This window comes from Doryrhamphus excisus, linkage group LG19, assembly GCF_037039965.1.
Source record: "Doryrhamphus excisus strain RoL-2023G ecotype Guam linkage group LG19, RoL_Dexc_Guam_v1.1, whole genome shotgun sequence".
Classification (NCBI taxonomy): Eukaryota; Metazoa; Chordata; class Actinopteri; order Syngnathiformes; family Syngnathidae; genus Doryrhamphus; species Doryrhamphus excisus.
In genome coordinates, this window is record NC_136375.1 from 10240422 (window position 1) to 10259620 (window position 19199).

Here is a 19199-nt window from a genome sequence, read left to right on the forward strand (position 1 = left end):
GTGATGGCCACCAGTGTGCAGTACTGAATGCTGTAGACCAGTGTGGACTGTGGATGCACCCCCAGTTGAACACATCATGTATCAAACAACCAAATTACTTTTTTTTACTACTTTTACTGCTAACAAAAGACAGGCGACCGTACCACCAACAGCAGAGGTGAAAGGGCGGCCCTACAGGAGTCAATTCACCACCAAAGGTCTGCTCCATTTACCCGCAGCTCCATGTTGAGTGACATCCTCAAAACCCCCAACCTCCACAAAAAAGCCTCTGTTCCTTCTAACCCCCCTTCCACGTTAGTTGCGAGATTTCTCCTCCCTGGCAAATCAAGCAACTATTTTCTTCCATACACACACGCCTATATTCATGGATCCTTACCTTCATGTTGGCAATCTGTAGCTAAATGCCACACAAGGCAGGGAAAGGTCAGTCAATCATCTGGTCATGAGATGCGCTTAAAAGGCTGCACGGCCTGTCCATCACATCCATATAGTACACACACACACACACAGTGGGCATCACCTGAGGTGAAGTTCATGTTCTGTGATGAAATAATACCATGAGATAACGACACAAACATCCAGAAAAGTGACATATACGTACATGCAATTATCCAAATTAGGTGGTGATGTCATCACCTGTTTGCTTCATCCTGTCACTCAGCTAACAGCTGATTGCATCCACTCATACTCTATACAGTATGCATGTGTGTGTGTGTGTGTGTGTGTGTCACAGCATCTCTTCTTCATTCCACTGCCCCTATTAGATATAACTGATTGTTGTGTAGTTGGAGATTCTGCGCATATAACAGTGTAAAAGTGATTTTTTTAGACACAAGGTAGTGTAAAGGTTGTAGTTTCAGACACATGACAGCATAAAGGTTGTAGTTTTAGACACATGATTCCGTAAAAGTTATAGTTTTAGACACAAGGTGGTTTTCAAGCGGTCGTTATAGGCATATGGTAGTGTAAAAGTTGCAGTTTTAGACACATGACAGTATAAAAGTTGTAACTTTAGGCACGTGATAGTGTAAAAGTGGGAGTTTTTGACACATGACAGTGGAAAAGTTGTAGTTTTAGGTACATGATACTGCAAACGTGGTAGTTTATACACAAGATGGTGTTAAAGTAGTAGTTCAATACAAATTGTGGTGCTAAGGTGGTAGTCTTAGACACATGCTGGTGTAAAAGTTGTGCTTTTTTACACATGACAGTAGAAAAGTTGTAGTTTTAGGCACATTTTAGTGCAAAAGCGGTACTTTTAGACACTTGGCAGTGTAAAAGTTGTAGTTTTGTACACATGATGGTGTAAAAGTAGCAGTTTTGTGCACCGAGCAGAGTTAAATTGAGAGTGTACAGTGTTGTCTATTCCTCAGCCCGCAGAGCCAAAAAACATGGAAGAAGAAGAAAAAGTTCTTACCGAGATACTGTCTGATGTCCAGCAGGATTTTGGGAGGTCCTCCGTTGAGTTGGTAGAAAAGGGAGGCCAGGCAGAAGAAGAAGAGTGTCGCCATGCAGAAAGCATAAGCTCTGAGGGGGAAGCGCCAGGGCAAGGAGGCGAGCAACTTCTTGTGGTTCCTGAAGTGAAGGAGATGAGGGTTCTGGTTGTTGTTGCTGTGAGGCGGACTGCCGCTGTAATTCTTCATCATCTGCTCCTCACAAGGCGCCGTGCAAAGTCACCCATTCGTGTGTGTGCAGTAGGACCATTGGAAGGTCTTTCGGGATGATCAGCGGCTCCTCTGCAGCACCCAAGTCCGTGCACGGTGGCTCTTGCTCGGCTTGTCTTGCTCTGAGCACTCCGGCTGAGTGTCGGCTCTTTGCAGCCGGGCAATTCCACAAGGGTGCATCCTTGCAGGCCGGCTCCCCTTTTTGGGTGTCAGATTACTGGACGTGGAAGGAGAGAGAGCGAGAGAGAGAGTGTCGGGGAGAAAAAAATGTTGCAACTCATATCAGATGTGCATTTTTGGATGGAAAACAGCGCCACCCAGTGGTTCAAGTAAACGCATGTTTTTTCCCCCGATTTTCCATTAACCACCATTTCTTATCTTAAGAGAGCATTATGACAAGAAAAGGCCAACAATAAAGATTATCTTAATTTCATGTCATTAGGTGAAAGATAATGATTTGAATGACTTCTGAGTTGTAAACGAGTTCATAGTAAATAAATAATGACTGTTAAAAATGTATGGTAAAACTTGTTAAAAAATATATGGTAAAAATTATTCTCCATAAAGAATCGTTACAGTGACAGCAAGAGTAAGTGCTGTTCTCGCTATTAGACAATCTTTGACATTTTCCCGTTTGTGAAGCGCAAGCTAGCAATGGCAGAAACGATTGAAGTTTGAAAAAGCTCCTCAACAAGCTGTGTTTGTTTTAAAAACGTTTAAGCCTGTAGTACGCCTTGTGAAAATGTCCTTGTAAGTATCTGTGTGAAAAAGCACCTAAAATAGCGATCTCAAATGTTCCTGAATTATTACTTCGATTATGTATTTGTAAGTTTGATGACGCCGGAGTTAGCAGTTAGCAGTGTAGCCCGATGTTGTAGCTAGCTAAATATTTAACAAGCTGTGTTTGTTTTAAAAACGTTTAAACCTGTAGTACGCCTTGTGAAAATGTCTTTGTAAGTATCTGTGTGGAAAAAGCACCTAAAATAGCGATCTCAAATGTTCCTGAATTATTACTTTGATAATGTATTTGTAAGTTTGATGACACCGTAGTTAGCAGTTAGCAGTGTATCCCTATGTTGTAGCTAGCTAAATATTTAACATATTTCATGCACATTAATAGATAGTAATTGCATTTTTTGCGTGTAAGTTACCGCTAGCATACATGCAAGTCACGAAAGCTTTACAAAACAAGAAAGGTAAGCCATGTTTACGGAGTTTTCTTTAGCTATCGATTCGCTAGCTGTGTAGCAGCATACTCCATGGCAGTATCAGTAAAAACTATACAAATACTGTTGTAGGACCCACAGATAGTCATTGCGGTTTTTCAAAAATAATTCATAACGCTGTTTTGTGGTGGACCTATTACTATTCAAAACATGTTTGAAAGACAAGTTAGATGTAGTATTGTGCTCACTAAGTATCAGTAATGTCAGCTTAATTGCTAGAGGTTGCTGTCTGTTATGTCCCTGCTGTGATCCCGTAGCCTGCTCAATGTTACGTAAACGAACAATATAGGAGTGTAAAAGTGGCTACTAGTGTGTTATGTCACGTTTAGGGGCCTCCGGGAAAATATCCCATTCATTAATGTATTAATATTTAATCCTATTTTAATATATTTTTAATTACAAAATATTGTTGGTGTTTTATTAAATGTTTCAACTAGAAATGCTATGTTAAATAAAGGACAAATGCTTTCTATTATCATATTTTATATATTTGGGGGAAACTGAGGCATTAAATATAATATGTTAAATGTTTTTTTTTTTGCATTTGAAGAGTGGAAAGCTGCGCCACAAGCAGACACACTTTGAGCTGTATTTCCAAGGTAAGCCCAACACAAGACATTAAAAGTGGAACACAGAGCATTATGCTTATGAAGCATATACAGTCATAAGATCATTACAGTGTCAATAAGAAGGCCAGTGCATGTCAACAAAACAGTTTATTATAGTTGAGAATGACAAATAGTTATGGACATTACTGTTTTATTAATATTATTTCAATACACAAGCAAAATCTGTATGGACAATTATGAAGTAGCTGAAAAGCAAAGGGAATCCTTTGTACACCTATGTTACAATTACACACTGGATAGCTCCTCACCGGCTAAAGCAATATGCATTATGCAGGAAGGTATTGCTATTCATATTGTACAGCTAAACGGGGGGGGAAATAACTTATTTAAATATCAATTACACATAGAGAATTTCATATATGTAATCAAGATTGCTAGATTGGAAAAGGTTATCACTCATTGAGTTGTCCCACTTGGCATGTTGCAGCTAGATTAAGTCACCCTTCTAAAGTGCATTTACAGTGTCAGTCTTTTTTTTTATTTTAGTCCTTACCAAACTTCTTGGGTTGCTTGTAAAACAAAAACAAACAAAAAAACAGAAAACAGGTTTTGCAGAGCAAGGCTGTTGACTGGGGAAAAAAGCATGAAAATGATTGTGGGAATAAAAGCGAAGAAGGTTAAAATAAAGGATGCTTCTATGTTGTTGTCACTTTTCCCCTGATTTTTAACACTAGTTACAGTCTAGCTGGCGGTATGTATTCGGTCAGGGGTGTCCAAAAGTGACCTTTCAAAAACTACAAACAATCCAGTGTGAATATATGCTCAACAGTTAAGTATATTAACAAAACAAAAAAAACCCAGTCTGCATCATTGTGTTATAGGGGACAAGGCAAATGATTGCAATTAGTGTGATAACATTTCAAGTTTTCCTTGCAACAAATATGTTTTTCTTTTATTGTTTTATGTCATATTTACAATATTCCACGGGGAAATAAAAAATAAGCTTTGGACACCCCTGCCTTAAGGGGTCATTTTCTGTGGCTCTGCAAAATGCAAGCAGCTAGCGTTCACAGTGAAACCTCTAAAGTCAAATTCGTGGGGCAGGTTTGGACATTTTCTCGAGCCGGCCATACTTGCGCTAGCCCAGCTATCAACTAATGCCTGGGATGCTAAGGCTAATAAAACACGCTGTCTCGCCAACATATGATGCAAAGTTGATTTGTGCCTCAGTCATCTAATTTCTTAACATTCTTAATTGTGTTGACGTTAACCACTGCAAATGTACCAAAAAAAAAACCAAAATAGAAAATGCTCTACCTTTGATAATGCTCTACATTAAAAAGAAGTTAAGTCGTGGAAAACATACAATAAAACCTTCAAACCTAGAAAATAAAATGAAAGAAAGCCCCACAAAATGTTCTACCTTCCATAAGTAATCATGCGTGTGCATAATTTTCTTCCATGTTTCTAACTGTCAAAATGTAAAAAGAAGTTAACCACAAAAAAAGTTCAAACAGATTGTACCTTTGATAAGTAACAATGCGTATGATCTTAGGTTTGGCGAGAAAGGCTAAATCAGTTGATGCTCCTCACTTTTCCCTTCAGTGCCTAACTGTAAAACATAAAAACAATGACCAACTTGTCTTTGAGCGTATGTCCTATATCCTAGAAACACTCCGTTTGGAAGAAGAAAAAGCAGATTTAACCCTTTGAAGCATGTTGAACCCAACGTGTTGTGCTCCAGCAGCATTGCTTTCCAAGGTGGGTGCAACTAGTGAATTGTATGATGACACTGACTTTTAGAGGTTCCACTGTGTAGAAATTGCATATTTATTTCCAAATATGTTGTTATACGAAGTGTTTTTTTTTTTTTTAAATCGTAAAACACCAATCAAGTTTCTGGCAGATTCAATTAATAAAAAAAAAGGCTATGATAAACACTCATTCATTCATACTTAATGCTAAGGCAATGTTATAGTGAAAATGTGCTTGGATACAGCGGAAATGTGCTTTTTAAGCCTGGAAATGAAGCGTTGTATAATACAGAAAGATGATAGAATATAAGTCAGCCACATGTTGATATTTATTGTGTTTAGTTTGTCACTTTGGCGGTGCTACTTCCTTCAAATACCCTCTTCACAAGAGTTCCAAGCACTTGTGAAGTATCTTTTTAAAAAAATCCTACAAAATGATGTGCTATCTTCCTCCAAGGCAGATTCTTTATTTTGGGGTCTTCGGTAAGAAAGTTTCCCTCACTAAAAAAAAAAAAAAAAAAGGCATCATTGTAGCATCCAGGATGATCCCAAGTTGCGGTAAACAACAGGATGAGTTCTACGCTCCCTTCATCAGTCTGATTCCTGAACACGTTTGTTTACGACTGAGCGTCCCTGCGCGCAGCGACCAGCCGGGCTTCACCGATCATGCGGCGGGCATGTCCTTCGTCCCGCACCCCGGCCTCCCACGCGCCGCTCTCCGTCAGCGAGGCCACGGCGCTCAGAGAGTCGACGCCCGCCACCGCGAGAGCTTGTGTGTACATGGGGAGGCCGATGGCGACCAGCCAGTCGGAGACGGTGCTGATATTGCCAGATGCCGGCGGTCTGCGGCACATCTCGGTCAGACCGCCAGAAGGGATCTAAGGACACAAAAGAGGACAAATTTTATCCAGGAGCTGGGCGGAGACGGAGCAGGATGGAAGCTGCAGCAGTGTCCTTACAGCCATGCGGTGTTGTTTGCGCAGTTCCCGGACCCTCAGCTGGTCCATGATGGAGGCCACATCCTTTACGGGATGCTGGAGGTCTTCGGAGTAACGCTGCACCAGAGGCTGGGGGATACCACAGCGGCCATGCTGGGAGGGGGAGGGAGCAGGGAGATGATTACTCAAGGAGAACACACTCCCTCATGGGAAGAACAAAAAACATGTTCTCTCTCGGCTTATCATCTGTGTAAATAAGGTTGGTATGTAGACGCCATTATTTAAAACACGGCTTGATTTTGGTTGGCAACACGGATTGGAAGAGAGGATGAGAGTAGAATCCAAAAGTCAAGCACCATACAAGAACACTTAACACTTAAGCACAATGTTGCATTTCAGCATTTTCTATTATATACAAAACAATAATACAGGACTAATTCCTGCAAATATTGTAAATATTTACCCATTACCCGTCACAGACACACGAGTTTTAAAAAAAAAAAGTACTTCCTTGTCGTTAATTTGAACTTTTCCATCTCCTGGAACTGGTTCAATTCCCAGAAATCCCACTGTGCATTCACTTGAGCTTCCCCAAGGAGGTTAATTTTATGCTAAAAATGTGAAAAGTATCTTGGAAGTGTTTTGATTGGTTGCTAACCTTGTCTGAGTAAGGCTCCTCTGTGAGATCGATACCCTCAGCCTCAAGCCGTTGCTCCAGCAAGGTGAGCAGGTCGGGACTCATCTTGGAATGGGACGCCTTTCTCGACACGGCCACCTTACCCCCCAGGTCTGAGAGCCACGGGGGCGTCACAGAAACACCCGCATCCTCTCCTCCGGGGGACAAGGCCGACGAAGTGATGCAGGGGCTGCTGGGTGTGCTCGGTGTCTTGGCGGGCAGCGGCGGTGGAGTGGCGCTGCAGCGAGTTACGGGGCTGCTCGGGTGGGAGCGGGTGAGCGAGTGCGTCGGGGAGGGGGCGGGGGATGGCGAGGAAGGTAGGGAGAGGGGGGAGTGACCGTTGGCGAGTCTTTCTCTGGACTTTTTAGCAGGGACAGGAGGTGGTACTGGTGGCTTTTTGGCATGAGTCCGCACCACCCTCTCATGACCTGCATTGGACTCAGGGGGACTTGGAGTTGGCACTGGAGGGGAGGGGGCTTGGGTGGTGGGACAAGGGGGTCGTAGAGGCAACTGCGAGGGCACAGGTGGTCTGTCAAGCCTTGGTTTTGGACTCACAGGTGGAGTCCTGTTACGATTCAGAGAACTCTCGTCTCTACAGACCTTAGTGGGGCTACCGGTGTCCAAACTGAGCCCTTCCAGACCAGCTCGACCATCCACATCCGTCTGTTCCCAGTGCAGGTCTCCCAGAGAGTGGGAGCGTTTCCACGATCCGTTTGGCTGGAAGGTTTCATCCAGGTCCTCACAGCTTCGACTGGCCGGGATGGGCGAATGTCTTTGGGCTTTACGGAGCCCCAGCAGGTTGAAAGCCTTCAGGGACGGCTTGCTGAACAAGCTTTTAGGGAACTTTGGACGCTGATTCTTGATGTTCTGCTGCAACGCCTCACTGGAGATAGTCATCGGGAGCGTCGGATAGTCCGGAGACTGGCCTGCGGAAGAGCGACTGGAACGGGACGTCCTCTTACTTTTACCTGCAAAAATAAACACAGCCTCATTGAGTTCCGAAGAGGGCGCTCTGATGGCAGCATGAAGTATGTTATGACACTGGAATGAAAAGCTGGAGCAACTTACCGCCTGAAACGGGTGAGAACAGCCAAAGAGAATTTGAATGAGAAAGATGGAAAAGCCATGAAATGTCTCAACAGCACCCAGAAAAATGGAACAAATACATATTGTGCTATTGTGTTGGTGACTGTACATTTCCTGTCCTTTTAGACATGGAAAAGAACCAATAAGCTTCAAAGCTTTGACACGCAACAACTAGTACTTATTACGGGTGTCACTAGACAAAACGATGCATGGGATTTAGAGTAGAGAAGAACGAGATGAGATTTTAACATTACTTTTAAGAAAAGTACAATGAAAAACAATCTACAAGCTTCTAATTTAATTTCTAATTAAACCCGCCTGCACATGGCAATATACTGAGGCTGGAAAAATTGTCATGTTAATTTTCAGTAATTAAGTGATTAATTTACTGAGAATAATTAACACGAGATTTGTAGTCAGTATGTCATTCCCAGAAAGGAGACAAATAAGAGTATAAGAGTATGATATGTTCACAAAGGATTCTTGATGATAAAGTGGGAACGACACGGTGCCTTCATGGCATTAAATGATGTATAAAAATGTGGCGTTGCGCTTTATGAAGGAAATGTTTTGAAAGCTGTGAATGGGACATACGTACTGTACACACACAGAACTGTGTGACCCTGAAGAGTAAATGCAGGATATGAACTAAAACAAAGTTAGTTTGTGAAAGGAGCAGAATGAAGAGGGAAAACAAGAGAGGCCAAACAGAAAGAAGCAGCAGCACCTTCTTTATTGGAGTTTTTTTTTTTGGGGGGGGGGGTTCTTTTAATTCCACAATTGAAATCTCTAGAATAGCAGAATAACCGTGACACACACACACAAAGATGAAGAGGAAGCCAGTATTTCCACTGGAAAGCAACAATCAGAGGGGACAGAGCTGTGATTTGTGGGAGCTAGCAGGGGATGTTAGATCTTTCTGCTCTTTTTTCCCACACGTTGACACCCCTGGGTTATGGAGATGTTAGAAAGGAGCTGGAGCGCTATTAAAAAATAAAAATTGTGTCGATAAATCTCCATTTGAAAAATATTTCCTTCGAGGCACATGAGTACATTTGTGAAACCTTATTCACACTAGCAGAAATACTCGTAATCGTCCCCCTTGTACACTGTCATCAGTGTGGAATCCACAGGCGGGAGAGCTGGGAATCCTTCATTTGGCAGCGAGTTTGTTTTCGTGAGAACACGCGTGCACACAGGGGATGGTCTCCCCCTTTGGTCATAGGCGCCCAGCATTGTGGGGTAGACCAGGCTTAGCGGTCTGGGGCTTGGATCCATCACTGCTACATGTGGACTTTGGTGCTGATGAGACTGAAGTCCTACAAGGACGGAAAGAGTGATGAAGGAAGGATAGGAGAAGTATGTCATGAGGAGAGCAGGATAAGGTTGAGGGTCTAAAACAAGGACGCTAAATGGATAGGACTGGCGACTTGGCTGCAGACGCCATGATGGTGAGCAAAAGATTCCAATGGAATCTTTCTGGATTCAGCTCACCATCATGACGGCTAAACCCGCGCTGGGCGGACTACAGTTAGTCCTGGTCCTTTATAGTGTCCTTGGTCTAGGTGGTCCGGAGTTAGAATGCAGAAGCATGGAGAGATGGGGCAGCCGTGTCACAAAAGGGATGCTAGACCTTAGCTAGGAGGACTACAACTCCAAGTGGTCAAGTCTTGAGTAAAGCCATCAATACCGTTCTCCAGGTTCTCGTTGCTCTCATAGCAACCAGAGTCCCGTGGCGAGTCTCCGACCAGACCCTGTCCCCCGGACAGGAGTTTCTCCTGGGAGCCCGACAGGCCGCCTCCGCGCTCTGGATCGCTGCTGCCTGGAGACGCACAAAGTCAGCCTTTTTCTTCTCTCAGAAAACTCATTAAAAAATCATAAAAACTACCAATGCATCAAAGTGGACGCCCCACTGGGCATCTGCAACAATATTATGATTTTATTCTTTTAAATTTATGAATGTTTTCTCAAAATATTACAACTTAATTGTCATAAATGACAAATTTTGTATTTAGGCTTTTATATATTTGGTATCTTATGTATTCTAGTAATATTACATATTTACAAAGGTCACCAATTTTTCCTCTAATTTACAAATGTATTCTCGGAATATTATGACTTTATTCTCGAAATCTCAGATTTTTTTTTTTCGGTGTGGCCCTAATAGTGTGTCTTATTACCACCTTTCCCCTCCCAAGAATAAATAAAATGGTACAATCCATTCTGGTATCATGCTAAATATTTATTTAGCATGCTAAATAATGAATGTTTAAACAAACAAATATAATAATTATGGTTTCATGCGTATTAAAATGGACAAAATTTTGTCATTTTGTAAGTCTTCCCTTGTTCTAAACACAAAAACAACGTTGGGGTATATTTTTCGGGGTGCTTACTGTCATATTCCTGCAGCAGCTCTACAGCCGTGAGCAGCACAGCTCTGTGTTGAGGGTCTCTGATGTTCAGCTCGTCCAGGTCCTCCTCTTCCAGCAGCTTGAAAGTGTCGAGGTCCTCGTAGCCGTTGAACAGGAACGTCGGCATGTGTTCCTGCACAACGTCAGCACACTTTGTAGCACTCGTGACGACAAGACAATGTGGAAACAACAGCAACAGGACCCATTCCTCCCTAACAAATATCAATAATGGTTTTATTCCAGCTTGCATGCAATGTTGATGAAGCTCACTTCAAAAGCGTACGCTGTTGACGAGCATACAGAGCAAGTTATCACAAGGCAGCTGTACAAATGCACCAACGGCACGAGGTGGGAGCTATTTGGCAACAAAAAGGCAAACACGCTAAAGCTCTTTACACAAGAGAAGACGGCCACTGAGAAGAATGTTTAAAATGCCCGCCCTTGAAGCAAATCTCTCCCAGTAATGTTGAATACCGGCAGTGTGACGCCAGCAACACACGGTTGGTGAGCAACTAAAACAAAAGAACCACACTTAACATTACTTTGAAGAAAAGTACAATGAACTACAAGCTGCTAATTTAATTTCTAATTAAACCCGCCTGCACATGGCAAAAAATACTCAGGCTGGAAAAATTGTCAAGTTAATTTTCAGTAATTAATTGATTAATTTAACACATTTTTAACACTAAAATTTAAACGTGGTGAAAATCCAAACAGGAATGAGATTTTCCCGTGTAGTGTCATGATTACACGCTAAAGTTACAGCTTCAGAAACATTTTGATGGTACACTGTTTGGGAATAGGTATCCATGGCGACCATGGATCGCTAGTGTTTGTCGAGCCTTTACCGCAAAGGTTCTACAATTCTGAATTTGACAAAAAAAAAACTTCTAATAAGGTTGCACACGGTGTTTCCCATGCATTAACTTATTTGTGGAGGCCCGCCACAAATACATTTGGACCGACATGAATATATTTGGTGCTACCTGTTTGTTCTAAACATATAATCAGTGTTGCAACTTTGTCACTATATTTTGTTTGTTTTCTTGTTTTCTCCCTCACTTTTAAATTTGTTAGTTATGCAAATGTGAGGATGTAACACTGTATGGTGTTAAAAAGCAGCATCATGCACTAATAGTTCATATTTCATAACCATTTCAGCGTTTCCACTGACAAGTAAGGTGCTAAAGATCCAACACAGCATGTTAAAATGATGCTTGTTAGCATGAGCTAGCTTTGACAGGACGGAAGGTTTCTGACGTGTGGTTAGAACCAAAGTGGGCACCCTGTCATTGGCATTCCTAAATTTAGCCCGGCTCGTCTGTAATTTCTTCCATTTCATCTTCTCGTACGATTTGTTCCTGTGACTGCACGACTCCGCCATGTCAAATATTTGTCAAGACTATTTGTCCTTCACAGTGCGCTGCGGTGGAAGGTCTGGCACGCCGGGTATCCCACCTTGAGGTTGATGCGTTCCAGCAGCTCCTCCACGGACGTGGGCTTGGGTGGTCTGCCCTTCCTCCGCCTCCTCACCGGCCGCTTGGGTTTCTCTTCTTCCTCGCTCAGCACATCCACGTAGATGAACTTGAAGGTGCCCACCTTGTTGTTGAGCAGACCCATCCAGGTGCCCATGGGCGGCTTGCTGATGATGTCGATCACGTCGCCCCGCTGCAAAGTGACCCAGGTAGGTCTGATCAGTTATCGGCTCCGGATAATATATCGTTAGCGTTGTTTTTATCCGCGGCACATTATAGAAATAAAATTACCACAATTATAATCGTAAGTATAGTTAAAGCCTGGATTCTCAAACAAAAAGGTTTGAGAAGCACCAGTTCAGGTGAAGTTGCTCAACAAAACAATGGCTAGCTAGCCGTCACCTTCAGTTTGAGGGAGTCTGTGTCGTAAGGACTCGGCGTGAAATCCGTGTGGACTCGTGCGCGGCCGCAGAAAGGACCCCTGTAAGGCGGTTCCTCGTCATCGCCGTCCTCCGACTTGACGCTTTCTCTGTTGCTGGCGGACGAGTCGGTGGTGCTCACGGTTTGGCCACCTGGACACAAATACAAGACATCTCGTGTACATTGGAGCAACCAGAAGAGGGTGCAATTAATTCAGGCCCAGCTAGCTCACATACTATAAACAATACATCTTGTTACTAGAGAAGAGAAATTATGGGAAAAACTGATGGTTGTCCCAAAGACCTCCTCTTAGAACTTTACTAATCATGACCGTATGTTTTCCGGTGCGGCTGCATGCTTTGTCTGCACGCTACTAATAACCGTATGCTGGAAAGATGGCGGCTACTTGATGACAGATGCCACAGCTTGAAGTAATAACATGTTGTAGTGCCGTCTAGTGGTTAGAAATAGAAGTGTTTTTAGGTACACACTAGCAAACCATTGTGGAAAAATACTCCTTTAAACTCACTCATTGAGCTTTGGCCGCTCAGAGAACTGCGAAGACTTTCCACTGAACCGCCAGCCTTGAGCTTGGGCTTCTCCAGGGAGTCACTGTCAGGCTGGGGGGACTGTGGAGAACCGGGTGTTCCATCTGGACTGGACTGGAAGACAGAAGGAACGATGGAAGTCATGAATTCACATTCATTATATTTTCACTGCGTCTTTATGTTGAGCCATACAAAAATATATCTGTGTACATTGCAGTAGATATACACAACATAATAGAAATACACACATGAGCAGAAAAGGAGTGTATGGTTAATGTAACACTTCACGTAGCACTAATGCCAGTTGCATAATATTTAATACAATTATACATTATAGTACATACACAATGTACATATATATATGCAATATGTATTATATATGTTATTACGTTATACACCATACAGCTTATGTCATTACTCCTTATTATATCATATTTTGTATGCATACATGAGACATGTAGTATTTAGTAATTATGTTGGTTTATTAAATAAATTAATACAATTAATGGAATAATTATAAATAATAAATGAATCAATTATTTTTAAAATACATGAATGCATATTTTAATAAATGTTATTAATGATTAAAGACATTGTTCACAAAATTAAAAAAATATATATATAAATTCAAAAAGTTAAAAAGTAATTTGAATAATACTGTAAAAAACAACCCAAACAAATTAAGAAAATTAAGAAAAAATTACATACATTCTGGAGCCAATTGGTGGTAGCCGTTTTATTATTCTTCATGCTTTGAAAAGTCTGAAATAAATGCTAAATATCTAAATATAAATATCTATATCTAAATGATAAATATATTGTACTGTAAAGCGGGTGTTCAGTTTCAGTAATCCACTAGAGGGCACTGTGGTCTATGTAACAGCCAGGGTTTGGTCACTGACATCACATTTGATTTGTCTTTCTTAATATCCTTCTTCTTCTTCCAAGTGAAGGGTGCATGACGCACGCCTAGAAATGTGGGTCACAGCGTAGAGCCCGCCGTGACGGACAGATGCTGGACCGGTTTAGCAATGAAACATAATTTCTGCAGGGCTGGACGGAGCCCACCAGTGGAGTGGATTGCAGTGCCCAGTAAAATTAGGCCAGAGCGGATGACACACAAACATTAGACACTCCCAACAAGTCGGCGGGAGACTTGCATCACTCAAGATACTGGATGCAGAGCGACAATCCCAGTGTTTTGGAGCTTATTCTGTAACTAACACAAATACTTCCACCCACTCACCCACTCAGACACTGAGCCTGTGGCCGAACACTCAACAATAACCTCTGCTGCTCTCTGTTTTGGAGATTAAAACATGTCATGACACATACAGCGGAAACCTCCAATGAGGTTTTATGGTTTTATATCCATGCTGTGAGCATGTAGTAACAGGTACAAAATACTTACACTTTTTTGCAGTACTTTGGTCGTTTTAAGTATTAGTGGAATTTGCGGCAGCTCCAATATGTAGAATTACCTGATACGTTGTTAAGTGTGGTGAAGCTACTAGCTAGCCGGTGTGGTGTGGCAAGGTGTCACTACGCAAGTAAAATAGTTCTTTGGTGTAATAATGTTAATTATATTAACAATGTTGCTGGGTGACATTATGTGAATTATGTTTTGTTGTTTGTGCTTTTTGGAGAAATCTTTATTGGCGGAATAGTTGCATGAGAGTTGAAGTGAGAATGTGACAAGCAGACAAGCGGTATTAGCTTGTTGCATGGTCAGATAGTATTACACAAGTACACGCAGAACACATTTTCTGTCAAAACTGTGGGTGGGTGTCTAACCTGCTCAGACAAAGAACTGCTGTACTTCTTGGACATCCGTTTCCTCATGGTCTCCTTCACAGACTTGACCTTCTTGCCCAGTGAGATCCGAGAGGTGGTGGGGGACTTGACCACCTCCCTGTATATTGCCTCCTGCTCTTTATTCTGTGGGAAGGAGGGGGGGAGGGACAGAACGTTGAGGACAAAACAAAAAGAGGTTTCTAGCTGCTGTCCAGACACTTACATGGGCCTCTGTGTTGAGCACATGGAGGGAACGGTTGGACAGGTCGAAGCCACCGAAGCTGCATGTTCTCTGCAAAGGAGGCAGAGTCAGAACTCAATCAGCCACACTTGAAGCGGTTCCGGTTCCACACCCAATGAGGGGTCAACACACAGTGATTCATGCATGACACGGATAGTGGTTTGTTCATATGAGGGGGACGTGATGTCAGACTGCAGGCAAGCCAAAGGAGGACGGGATGGAACACTTTGTGCTTTTTCTCTTTCAATTCCAACACTGGAAGCAAATGAGCTGTTTTATGGGGGAGAAAAGGTATTTTTAGGGCACCCTCGGCTGGTGGAGCCTGGATACATGCAGAGGGGGACTTGAACAGTTAGAATTAGCAGAAACATGATCAGTGACATACAGTAAATGGGGAACTATGACATGAGAGGACAAGGGGAGCTCATCTATTTTTTTATGGCTTTACAATAATATTCGATAAAAGTTGACAGAGGGCGGCGCGCCCCTGTGTGGCGCAAACCCCCGGCTTGAAGATCCCTTAAAAGCGATACATTTAGCATCGGTGGCTACACGAGACCAGTCCACAGCTGCTCGCCACATTGCAGCTTCCCAGCAAAGAGCTTGCAGCAACAAACACGTTTGAAGCGGCGTCCAAGAATAATGTGATGGCGATGTTTTCAATGGAATGGACATGCACCCAGGAAAAAAATAAAGTCTTTCAAAGATAATTACAAGGAAGGAAAAACATCCAAAAAAAAAAATCAGGAGGCACGGGCCCCTTAAAATAAAATAAAAAAAAAACAACCAAACAACAGAAAAAAGTGGATTCCAGAAGTTTGTTTGGATGAGACGACCTCACTGGCACACCAGAGGATTCAGGTAGCATCAAAGCTGCAGGATAGCTCCAACACTGCTCCCATTCCATGGCTCCATTTCACCCTCCGGTTATCCTGACCATTAAAACCACTGAGCTGAAGATGCTCTAATAAGAACTACAGTATTTCTCTTACATGGGGAGTGTCGAAATGTGACATTTATATAAAACACTTGTTAAAATACTGCAGTATTTTAACCTTTCAGTGGGCTCCGACCCCAAGCTTTGCTTGTTAAGCTAGAGCCATAAAGCATGGCGACAAAAGGACATTAATAGTCAGTGTAAGACATACAGGAGAACCTCTAAAGTGGAACGTTGCAAAATTGGCTTAAAAAAAAAAACTAATCTGCCCGGGGCCTTCAGAATGAGGAGTGCTGGCCCATGTCGTTAACCTGAGCTGCAATAACGTCAGCGGTCCTACTCCAAATTTCTCTCTCGGATGGATGAGAGTGCTTCTCTCATCTCTAAGGAGAACCTCGCCACCCTGAAAGGCAAACTAGAGGGTACCCTGGACTATTCCTAGTTGTGTTCCTTTGTGTAAAATGTTGAGATACAAACAGATTGATTTTAACCTTAGAGATTCCACTGCATTCCCTCCCAGATACAAGATGGAACTTTTCAGAAGAAGAACCATTCCTGTTCCTCTTCCTGTTCCTGCACCGTGTCTAAAAAGCTATTCTGCAGCTTTGACGTCCACCGAGTCCTTCTCACACGAGGCGGCCGATCAGAACCTCACGGTCTGAACTCACAGACTTCTGTTGGATGCGTAAGAGCACGCGCTTGGTGCAGCGGTCCACGCTGGCCGCCCACTTCCTGTCCGCCTCACGATCCTCCTCCAACAGACAACGGCGCTCAGCACGGCTGAGAGTCACCGGGCGGACCAGCTGGGCCCAGTTGAGGTGACCGTACAGGCTCCGCTCTACCACGTAGGTGATGTTCAGCTCGCTGACTGCGCTTCGACCCCGCAGCCTGCGAGGGGGGAACGCCCAGCCCCCTCCCACGCCGAAACCTTTCGATTTGGCTACGTCGCTGCGGGCGGGGGATGAATGGGTGACACACAAGGGGGAGACGGGGTTCTTGGAGTTGCGCGAACGTTGGTACAAGAGGTGTTTGGTGGAGTATGAGTAGTTGGGGTCGGGTTTCCTGTGTGTCCAGCTGCCGTGGTGCCGGGTGGCAGTGTGATACTTGGGGCTGCCTTGGAGGGGGTCATCGTCCAGGGAGATGAGGCGGCGGGACTGGGCTTTGGGGCGAGGTTTGGTGAGTCCGTAAAAGGCGTACAGGGCCTCGTTGTTACTTACCCCGTGGGAGATGGAGCTCAGGGCCTTCCGCATCTCGCCGTCGGTCGTGGAGCGTGATAACTTCCCCTCGTCGTCCAATCCACAGCCATCCAGCTCAGAGAAGGAGGATCCGCTACCTCCTACGCCGGAGATGGAGCTCCCGAGACCGCTCTGGGGGGTCCTCCTCGGGGGGCGGATGAGGCCGTGAGTACTGGAAGACTTATTGAAGGTCTTGACCAGCCGGTGTCCAGACCAGGTGTCCAGGCTGCTGGATGAAGGCGAGGTGGTCAAGCTGTCGGTGTCGCCATCCACAGAGAGTTGATCCTGGCTGAGGGCGGCTTCCTGGGACAAGGTGGTCTTCTTCAGGACCCCTGTGTACAATGCTGTGTTGTCGTCACAGGTGAGGACGGACTCCACATTTAGGAAGTCTGAAACAGAACAGCCAAAGGTCGGTTACTAAGCTCTGCTTCCTCCTATTCCTTTTCACACATGTTGAAAAGCACACACAGCAGTAGTATTCTACAGTGTAGTGTAGTATTCTACACTGGTCACTAGGTGTCAGTAATGTTACATTGAAGCACATTCTTATTTATGTCTAAGATGTCTTATTGTTTAGTATTATTAGGTCTACTAATAGGGAGTACTAGAGTACTAGGGATGTTTTTGTCATGCCTACATGGCTCTAATAATGACAAAACACATGTTTAGAAGGTCATAAACAGGTTTTTCTATGCTGTAACTATAAAAATATGGTAATGGTTTTATTTCATTTGAACATGCATCAGATTACAATTGAATGCATCACATAATCAGTTCACAGTTCCAAATGTCCAAAAGGAGTAGGAAGAAGCAAAGCTTATTAAATCCTACCCCTCCATCTGGTACTTTTACAATTGGTAACTGTTACATTTGTTCACTTCCTGCTTTCCATAATACAGTTTAAGGTTGTTGGTTTTTTTTTTAAATAATGCACCTCGTACCAAAGTATGAGGTGATATGACCATCCAATGACATAATGGGTACCATAGTAACTATCAATATAGTGATATATATATATAGCACATCATGACTGGTTCAAGACTCCTTGTATTCATCAAACATCAACTGCTTGTATTGTTTCTTGAATTGGCTCATTGTTGTGCGTTGTTTGAGGGTCTTACTCAATCCATTCCATAGTTTGATTCCACATACTGAAAAGCTATGGCTTCTTAACATAGTCCTAGCATATAAGTGTTTCAAATTTAGTTTTTTCCCTGAGATCATATTTCTCCTCTCTTGTAGAGAAAATATTGAATCCTACTTTGAAGAAATTCACTTATCGCACCTATGGGGTCTGGAACCAATTAACTGGGATAAACGAGGAATGCAGAAAACAGTGTCGAAAATGTCGAAAAAGTGTGGCCACCCCATTGACAAACCTTCAGAGCCATGCTTCTTGCCCTCTTCCACCTTAATGAGTTTTTTCCTGACCCGACGGGTAGAATTAACCAGCTTGTGAAGGCGCTTGAACTTCACAGAATCCTCCGATTGTTCGTCGTCAGACTGCTCGCGAGACTGCTGCAATGTAGAAAAAGAGAAAGAGTATGAGGTTCAAGTGGGTGCCAGTAATCTTTCCTTGAATGCAACATTGAAGAAGGTAACACCCCCAGAAATGGAAGGGCTTTTGCAATCTGCAATAAAACAGCAAAGTGAGACGTTTTTTTTTTTTTTGCACGGCATCAATGGGAGCATTGTTTAAAACGGAGTCAACGTTAGTGCGGTGAGAAATGGAGGCAAGACACTGCAGGAAGACCTTGCTTAATTCACGACAAATGGACCGAATCACAATGAACGGACCTGACATGAATCAGTGTTAGTCTGTTCGGAGGCCGAGGGTGGGGTCCTGAAGGTCCCCAGCTCATTTTGGCTGACAAAATCCAAGTGTTTTGTTGTTATGTTTATGGTGGGGGCATTTAAACGCTTTGTCAAGCACTAGCGGGCTGGAAAAGAGACACGCCTAACAGTGAGGCGACTACACACACACAGAGGATGTGTGTTATTGTTATGATTATCATCATCAGCGCTGTTCTGATTTTCACTGCAACACATTGAGGCGGTAAACTACTTCAATCAGAATTAATTGCTCCCTAGCCAAGCAGCGAAATCCACTAAGCCTCCTTTGCATCAAGACACAACAAAACCATGTTGATGGAAACTAATGTTTCTTATGATGCCCATAGCTGCTGTTACCGCTATGAGTTATCTAGAAAAGCTCTAGAATA

At 43.2% G+C, this 19199-nt stretch overlaps 2 protein-coding genes across 8 annotated transcripts in view; both read right to left on the minus strand.

Moving 5' to 3' along the window:
• usta (uronyl 2-sulfotransferase a) overlaps positions 1 to 1925 on the minus strand; it is a 40493-nt gene extending 38568 nt beyond the window's left edge. For both annotated transcript variants that reach the window (XM_058057381.2, XM_058057380.2), the window contains exon 1: positions 1418 to 1925. In XM_058057381.2, the coding sequence (XP_057913364.2) occupies positions 1418 to 1646 (229 nt within the window). In that variant the 5' untranslated portion in view covers positions 1647 to 1925. The remainder of the gene's footprint in view (positions 1 to 1417) is intronic.
• A 1668-nt stretch (positions 1926 to 3593) lies between these two features.
• sash1a (SAM and SH3 domain containing 1a) overlaps positions 3594 to 19199 on the minus strand; it is a 179216-nt gene continuing 163610 nt past the window's right edge. For 4 of the 6 annotated variants that reach the window (XM_058057369.2, XM_058057372.2, XM_058057370.2 and 1 more), the window contains 12 exons: positions 18357 to 18495; positions 16411 to 17366; positions 14788 to 14856; positions 14565 to 14708; positions 12752 to 12884; positions 12205 to 12374; positions 11786 to 11995; positions 10310 to 10460; positions 9604 to 9735; positions 6810 to 7795; positions 6173 to 6304; positions 3594 to 6091 (listed from right to left, as the gene is read on the minus strand). In XM_058057369.2, the coding sequence (XP_057913352.2) occupies positions 5831 to 6091; positions 6173 to 6304; positions 6810 to 7795; positions 9604 to 9735; positions 10310 to 10460; positions 11786 to 11995; positions 12205 to 12374; positions 12752 to 12884; positions 14565 to 14708; positions 14788 to 14856; positions 16411 to 17366; positions 18357 to 18495 (3483 nt within the window). In that variant the 3' untranslated portion in view covers positions 3594 to 5830. The remainder of the gene's footprint in view (positions 6092 to 6172; positions 6305 to 6809; positions 7796 to 9603; positions 9736 to 10309; positions 10461 to 11785; positions 11996 to 12204; positions 12375 to 12751; positions 12885 to 14564; positions 14709 to 14787; positions 14857 to 16410; positions 17367 to 18356; positions 18496 to 19199) is intronic. The other 2 variants (XM_078798981.1, XM_058057374.2) reach the window with 1 other exon arrangement.